The 8,766-nt window shown below is 38.8% G+C and overlaps 1 protein-coding gene across 1 annotated transcript in view; it reads left to right on the plus strand.

Annotated features, from left to right (window-relative positions):
• The first annotated feature begins 8,464 nt into the window (after window positions 1-8,464).
• The window catches only part of rtn4rl2a (reticulon 4 receptor-like 2 a), a 6,790-nt gene continuing 6,488 nt past the window's right edge, over window positions 8,465-8,766 (plus strand). The window contains exon 1 of the mRNA XM_061878314.1: window positions 8,465-8,537. Coding sequence (XP_061734298.1) covers window positions 8,480-8,537 — 58 coding nt within the window. The 5' untranslated portion in view covers window positions 8,465-8,479. The remainder of the gene's footprint in view (window positions 8,538-8,766) is intronic.

The following is an 8,766-nucleotide window of genomic DNA, read 5'->3' on the forward strand; positions in this document are numbered from 1 at the left end:
CATTGGTCTATTTTGTATTTTAGCAAGTCATTTACAAAAGGTAAACATGGTAGGCTCTTGGCTACTAGGAATTTGCAGTTACAAAACAGCTAAGCACACAATAACACACGGGCTAGACACACACAATAAGTAGGGATGTGTTACAACAACTCACAAATCGATTTGAATACAATTCTTGGGGTTATGATCTGATTCTGAATCAGTTCTTGATTTAAACTGATTTATGCTATATATTGTTTGGTGTGTGCACTAAAATGTAATACAATCTTTGGAAAACAATTTACAGGTTACTAAAGCTCATCTTGTTGCTGTGCTGTTGAAAGTATTTGATTTGATTTCCCGGTCTACTGGCTAATTTCCTGTTCTTTATAAATTAACTTAAGCTATAACGCGGTTTTAGCTCGACTATTGTGTAATTATTTTAAAACATGCATTCATTTGGCAAGATGGATGCTATAGCAAATTAGTCTCGCTTAATAGGTGCATAGAACAAGACTATAGTTTTGAAGATAACTGGCCCATGTTCTGCTGAAGATGGATGGTCTTCACCCAAAATCAAGAAGGCACCATTAGTCTTTCTAAAAATATAGATTTACTGTTTGAGTCTCCCCTGACTAGCGACACTAGAGCAGGTGATTAAGTGAGCCTGATAGCCTGGGTGACGAGTCAGAAATGTCAGAGTAAACCGGCGCTAAACAAGCATGTGGAATGAAGGAACAAAAATGGCGTGCAACCAAACTAGTAAATTGTGGTCTGGCATGGAGTGATAGTGTAATAACTCACAAACACACTCTTGCCTTAGCTGAACGAGTTTCTCCAATCTCATCTTATTCCAACCTCAACAACGTTCTATAAATGCAGATATGAATGCTGACAAAGGGGCAAATGCGCTACAAAATAAACGCAAAAAGCGACATTAGTGTGTAGAGGATATCACCACATGGGCTCAAGAACACCTCGGAAAACAACTGTCAGTAACTACAGTTAGTCGTTCCATCTGTAAGTGCAAGTTAAAACTCTACTATGCAAAGGGAAAGCACCTTATTAACAACATCCAGAAACTTCACCGGCTTAGTTGCTTATCTAAGATGGACTAATGCAAAGTGGAAAAGCGTTCTGTGGTCTGATGAGTCCACATTTCAAATTGTTTTTGGAAACTGTGGACGTTGTGTCTTCCGTTAAAAAGAGGAAAAGACCCATCCGGATTGTTATAGGCGCCAGGTGTATTAGTGCCCAAGGCATGGGTAACTTACACATCTGTGAAGGCACCATTAATGCTGAAAGGTACGTACAGGTTTTGGACTAAAATAAAGTATGTTGCCATCCAAGCATCGTTATCATGGACGCCCCTGCTTATTTCAGCAAGACAAGCCAAGCCACATGATACAACAGCATGGCATCACAGTAAAACAGGGCGGGTACTGGACTGCCCTGCCTATGGTCCAGACCTGTCTCCCATTGAAAATGTGTGGCACAATTTGAAGCCTAAAATACCACAACAGAGACCCCGGACTGTTGACCAACTTAAGCTGTACATCAAGCAAGAATGGGAAATAATTTCACCTGAAAAGCTTCAAAAATTGGTCTCCTCGGTTATCAAATGTTACTGAGTGTTGTTGAAAGGAAAGACCATGTAACACAGTGGTAAACATGCCCCTGAGCCAAGTTTTTTGCAATATGTTGCTGCCATTAAATTCTAAGTTAATGATTATTATCTTTATTATTATTTGCAAAAATTCAAACATTAAATACCTTGTCTTTTCAGTCTATTCAATTGAATATAAGTTGAAAAGGATTTGCAAATCATTGTTATCTGTTTTTCTTTACAAATTACACAACGTGCAAACTTCACTGGTTTTGGGTTGATCTGCCGCCTTTCTGTTCCTGCTTGGAAAAGTTACCAAGTTGTCACGGGTAACTTTTGGAGAGGTACCAGCCTGAATGAATTTCTAGCTGACTCCAGCTGTGATTTGTGGTGGATTGGCCTTTCACGCACAACTGTGGGACGACCGGATTGAGCCAGGAAGAAGGACGCCTTTACCCCATGACTGTTTGCTGCTTTTCCGATAGACTCTCACATTATCTACTAATGTGACAATCCAATAACTGTACCCAATCGCCATCCATTGCAGGGGATCACACTGGAAGGGGGGTGTCTACATCATTTTTTTTTTCTAAAGGTTTATTGTTAGTTTGTGAAGCTCTTGTGATTAAGGGCTTTATAAATTAACATGAATTGCTTAATTGATTGATTGGTTGCTGACCTATGACATGCAATGAGTAAAGTGATGTATGGCCTAATTATTATTATTTTTTTAAACGTGATAATAATCACAATAATAATACAAAATAATAATAATAAGTGTCCTTAATTGAAAAATGTTGCAGTCTAAAACAGCAAATTTGTCAAAACAAACATGTATCAAACAATTATAGTTGCATATTACTTACACATATAAGTTTCCAAGGCAGAAATATATTAGAAAGTATCCAGTAGCAAATGTGTCAGCATTAGGGGTGTAACGGTATGTGTATTTGTATTGAACCGTTTCGGTACGGGGGTTTCGGTTTGGTTCGGAGGTGTACCGAACGAGTTTCCACGTGGACATATTAAGTAGCGTACCGCACGTTGTGTAAACAATGCACAACGAGGCGCAACACACAGCATGCTAGCAACGACTGGGCTACGATAGACTCTTTTCACCAGACATGTCCTCTTTTGCGGAGCTGTCCGGGCGGAGTTTCTTAAATGACTCAAAAGTCCGGCATTTTGAGTTAGGGTTGTGTGTATTTTCAACATACGTTCAGGGTTTAGAAGGGGTTAAAAACAAAACAAATTGTGTTCGCAGCAACATTCGTGAAGGAGGGCAGAGACAGAGAGAGCGAGAGAGTTATGATAAACGCGTATACGTCGCCAGGCTCTGCTTTTGATCCATAGATTTATCAGATTTAATTTTTCATTATCTAAAGCAGGTGGGTCAAAAGTGTGCCCCGGAGGCCATTTGCAGCCCAAAGGTAATGTTTTAAAAGGCCCACGGCACATTCTAAAAATACTATTAAAATAAACTGCAGGTGACATAACAAAAGTGAAATAAAAAAGCTTAAAGGTTGAATGTAATTTAGAAAAACTTGCAATGTTGACTAATAAAACAAAGCTGTTTTTCTTTTTTCTTCCACACTGTCATTACTCAAAAACATATTATTGAATCAAAATCAAAGTTATTATGAATTATTGACTTATCCAAGGTTCCGATTACTTCACATCAAATATTCCACTAAGAAAAATATTTTTGGTGGAAGATTTTGCAAATTTGGCAAATAAATAACCAAAAACTTTATATGCAGCAAACAAACACACGGGCTCCTCACACCTTCACATTGATTTTAATGGGAGCCTATAACAAAAAGTGCTATTCGGACCGAGAAAACGACAATTTCCCCATTAATTTGAGCGAGGATGAAAGATTTGTGTTTGAGGATATTGATAGTAAAAAAAAAAACGCGATTGCATCAGGACGGATTCCGATGTTTTTATACACATTTAGTAGGATAATTCTGGGAAATCCCTTATCTTTCTATTGTGTTGCTAGTGTTTTAGGGAGTTAAATAGTACCTGATAGTCAGAGGTGTACATCCATGGGTGTCTTGACGCGCAGTGTCTCAGGGGAGTCCACGGCAGCTATGGACGGGGCAAGCTCAGCTTTTATTCGGTGAGAAGCGACTTTTGAACCACAATTTTCTCACCGAAACCTGCTGGTTGACATTCCGTCGTGTTTCATGTTCGCTTGACCGCGCTCTGATCCATAGTAAATTTTCACCTCCAGGAATTTTAAACAAGGAATCACCGTGTGTTTGTGTGGCTAAAGGCTAAAGCTTCCCAACTCCATCATGCTACTTTGACTCCTCCAATATTAATTGAACAAATTGCAAAAGATTCAGCAACACAGTTCTCCAAAATACTGTGTAATGATGCCGTTAAAGCAGACGACTTTTAGCTGTGTGTGTGCGTAGCGCTCATACTTCCTAAAAACCCGTGACGTCTTGCGTACACGTCATCATTACACGACGTTTTCAAGACGAAACTCCAGGGAAATTTAAAATTGCAATTTAGTAAACTAAAAAGGCCGTATTGGCATGCGTTGCAATGTTAATATTTCATCATTGATACATAAACTATCAGACTGCGTGGTGGGTAGTAGTGGGTTTCAGTAGGCCTTTAAAGAAACACAATTTACCTTTCCAAACGACTCATAAGAAATAGAAATAAATAATAATAATCAAACCCTTAATAGAAATGATCTCCTATTTGTAGAACAAAAGGAACAATTACATAAATATGCAAACCTTCAGAACAGTTAATGTGTAGCATAAAAAATGCAAATGGCCTTAAAACGCCCCAACACTCAGTCACCGTATGTAAGCACCCGAAATAAAGACTCGACCTACATATAAATTCAATCGGATCAGAAACATTGGAGGAAACGGGATTAATACCCGATGCTAACCCCCCATAGAAAATACATGGGTACGGCTAGTAGCTACTATTAGCAAACAAATTCACTTACCAACTCGGCTTAATATCTTAACATCGCCATACTCTCTCATTGCAACTCGGCCCTGATGGTCGGCACCTATTAGTTGTAAAATGTTGGACGGTTGTTTTTACGATATGCAGGCAAATGGCAACTTTAAAACATACCGGCTTCAGATGTCCCCAGGTTTAGACACTGCTTCTGGCAGCCATCTTGGAACGCTGTTTTATATACAGAGCACGATAGGCTGCAGCGGGTCACGTGAGCGCCTGTGTTAAACTCGCGAGATTAAACGTGGAAACGGCGCAGGTAATATGAGAGGATGCCATGACAGGAAATATGGCTTATTTCCCAGCTGTGTTACACACTCATGATGTGACAAGTATGACCCAGTGGTAAACAGGGACATGCGCTAATTATTCTGCTAAACAAGTTTGACCCGGCAGTAATTCTAGGCATGCGCTAATTCTAAGCATGCGCTAATTTTTTTGCAAAACGAGTTTGATCCGGCGGTAAAACGAGGCATGTGCATAACATATACCCGGCGGAAATTCAAGGAAATACGGTAGCTCAAATACTGGTAGTGTATTGGTAGCCTGCCTTCGCCAACAGTCAGAAGATAAACTTTACAACTCTATTCCGACTACATGGTGTTAGTTTTAAGTTGCAGAAGAGAAAACAACGTTGCTGATGAATGTCTGTTAAATATAAACTAAATTCACCCTGGCTCACAGTCGGCAGCGGCAAGCTTACACTTACAATTGATTGCTAGTTTTTAAGCTAAGCTTACCTGCGATGAACAATCTTCGCCTATTCCTTCAAAAATGCACGAAAAGTTAAAATGAATGATTTCTGTTGCCTTGTCTTGAACTGGAGAGTGGAGCAACAAGCTAAAAAACATTTTGAGTAGGATCTCATTGCTGATGACAAAGATTTTATGCATAATACACTTTGTGTAGATTTAATTTTGTGCTCAGAGATGTTTTTGAATGCCCAAATGTCATATTCTTTAGCCAATGCATATAACCATAAAGAAAAGTTTTTTTGAACATTGTAAAATTGTAATCGTTCCCAGACGATCCATACAAGTCGGGCCCTATTTACATCCTTTTGTTCGACCTAACGCTCAATCATGCATCTGTTACTATTCCTCAGGAAACTGACCCTGAAGAAAGAGTGCTCAGAGGCGTGTCTGTTGGCATCCTTACAATCCTTGAAGAAAATGATCCTGTGGTATCACCCAACGTACGGGACTGGGCTGTTGTGTTGGAAGGTTCCATCGTGCTACATGACCTGCCAGACCTCGGTACCGCTTTTGCATACCTCTTTAGCCTACTGTATGCCATGAGCATTGATTATCCAAAGGAGATGAAGTACACCTTTGAAGCAATTCAGTCTATCTTTTTCGAGTTTGGCTCTCAGTGCTCTCAGCGGACAAGGTCTCTGAAAAGAAAGCTTTTGCTGTGACTCTTAATGTGGAAGCCAACATATGTTTTCTGTCTGTTCTAGTGCATTGTGGTTGGTGCTCATATAAAACTTCACGGCCAGTGATTTAAAACATGCAAGACCTCACGGAAAACAATTATATATATATTTTTAAATGTATTTACAATTAAGTGAGATACACCATTTTGTTTTATTTTATTTTTTTCAAAATGTATTTAAAATTTACAAAATGCCATCATGCTACATAACCCGGCAGACCTCGGTACTGCCTTTGCATACCTCTTTGGATTACTGTATGCCATGAACATTGATTATCCGAAGGAGATGAAGACAGTCAGACTATCTTTTTCGAGCTTGGCTCTGTGCTCAAGTCTCCTCTTCCTCTGAAATAAAGATTCTTAAAAAAAAGAAAATAAAGAATCGTTAATATATTTCAAAGGCAGAGGAGACTTGAGCAAAGAGCCAATCTTCAAAAAGATAATTTGAATGGCTTCATATGTGTACTTCATCTCCTTTTGGATAATCAACGTCATGGCATACAGTAGGTCAAAGAGGTATGCAAAGCCAGTACCGAGTTCTGGCGGGCTATGTATCATACTGGTATTTTGTGAATCTCACTTACAGTAAATGTAGATATACATTTTTCTTTACATTTAAGTGAGGTTGACAAGAGGTGCATATTCACTGTCAACTGATCAAGTTTTTCAACTGTTCTAATTTACAAAACAAATTTTCTCTATAATGATGATTCTATCATCAAATCATTAAAAAATTATATTGCCTGGCTGCTGTAAAAACATTTATTTCTTAGCTTTTAACTTCAGTGTTATAGGGATCCAATTTTACTGTTAGGGAAGTGTTTTATTCACTTTAAAGAAAATACCTGGGAAAGTGTCAAGGTCTCTGACACACCCAATTTAACCCTTATGTTAAACATGTTTCTGAATGAGAAATAAACATGGTTTCGGATATATTTTGATGTGTGCTCTTTATTTTATTTATTCATTCAGCATTTCTTTAAAAAACCTATAGCAACATAAATGTTACTTGACTTGTAAAGGAAGTTTTCTAACTGAAGTAACAAGAATTTCCGAGTTAGTTGAAGGTAAAAATACATGGAATTGAAGCATGAACTTTATTGTTGGTCCGACGTAAATATCATAATTAGGTGAACAAGATCGAGTTGGCATAACTCTTATCTAAACTTGGAAATCTTAATTAAGTCAACAACAGTAGTCAAAGTTCCAAAAGAATATATGAGTTAGTTGAAGGTAAAAATACATGGAATTGAAGCATGAACTTTATTGTTGGTCCGATGTAAATATAATAATTTGGTGAACAAGAAGATCTGAGTTGACATAACTCTTATCTCAATTTGTAAATCTTAGTGAAATCAACAATAGTAGTCAAAAGTTGAGAAAACGCAAAAATCTTGTTGCATCACGTTACCTTGAAAATTTGCGTTTTCTCAACTTTTTTTGTTTTTTTGTTTTACAGTGCAAATATTAACATTGCTGGATGTATACTTTTGACCCAGCAGATTAGGTCACATTTTAGACCCATAATAAATTTATAAAAGAACCAATCTTCATGAATGTTTTTTGTGACAAACAAGTATGTGCTCCAAACACTCCATCACACAAAAATAAGAGTTGTAGAAATTATTGGAAACTCAAGACACCCATGACAATATGATCTTTACGAGTGTAAGTACACTTTTGACCACAGCTGTTTATTGGCATTGCCCCAATATCGACATTGTATCGAATTAAAAAGGTTGTATCGGACACCCCAATTAAATAAATTTACTTATGGAAAAAGAAATATTTAAGGTGTAATTGTGCATTAAAAAATAGTTTGGAGTGATTCTCTGCCGGCGCCGAGCTTCCCCAGATGAATCATAATTCTAGGGTCATCCTGTTTTCTCTAGTTTATCCGAGCTTTTTGTTGCAGCTTCTTTGTCTGTCGTACACGGCCGGCGCAACCGGAAGCAGCCGACCATAACAGTCTAGAACGCAGCAGCCAGGAAACGACTTGTTCTCCTACCTCCTCTCCTCCACAAAGCTCAGTCATCAGCATCATCATCATCATCCCTCCTCCTTCCATTCATGATTCCTCGTCTCCTCCTTCCCCCTCTGTCTTTCTTCGACGTGCGCTCACACAGTCTCCTCCTCCACGGAGCGCGCGGACGCACCAACCAACCAGCTTTTACGCGCGTCAAGTTCCCCAAGAGAATCCCATCACTCAGTCCCGCCCTTTTCCGCTTTTTTTTTTCTTTTTCCCGCCCTCAGTCCTCCGTGACCCCTGCATCCGTGACGTAGGAGATTCCACGGTGACCGCCTCAGTAGGCAAGAAGTGAACACTGGGACTATATATGGGGGCACTGGTTCACACCAGCCGACACTCTCTCAGTCGCTCCGACTCGGGAACCAGAGCATCAGCGGAGATAGCAGGCATCACTTCGCCCTACTAGGCTAACTCGCTTTGGGCTTTGGTTCGGGATGGACACCTTCTTGATATCTCGGAGCCGACGATGCTCCATCGTGCGCAATTTCAAAAGTAAGTTTTTTTTGTTTGTTTTTTTTGCATGAAGAAAAATTGCCTATTCGTAAAATTTAGATTGTTTTATCATCATCATGTACTGTTTTGAATATTACTTTGTTAATACTTGTTTAAAAATAATCAATATAAAGAAAAGAACACTTTGAAATTCGCTGTTGCCTTGCGTGAAAGCCTGATCTTTATCATCATCAAGTTGTATTATTAAGTATGTAAGCACTTAATTAAA

This window comes from Nerophis ophidion, linkage group LG01 (assembly GCF_033978795.1).
Source record: "Nerophis ophidion isolate RoL-2023_Sa linkage group LG01, RoL_Noph_v1.0, whole genome shotgun sequence".
NCBI lineage: Eukaryota > Metazoa > Chordata > Actinopteri > Syngnathiformes > Syngnathidae > Nerophis > Nerophis ophidion.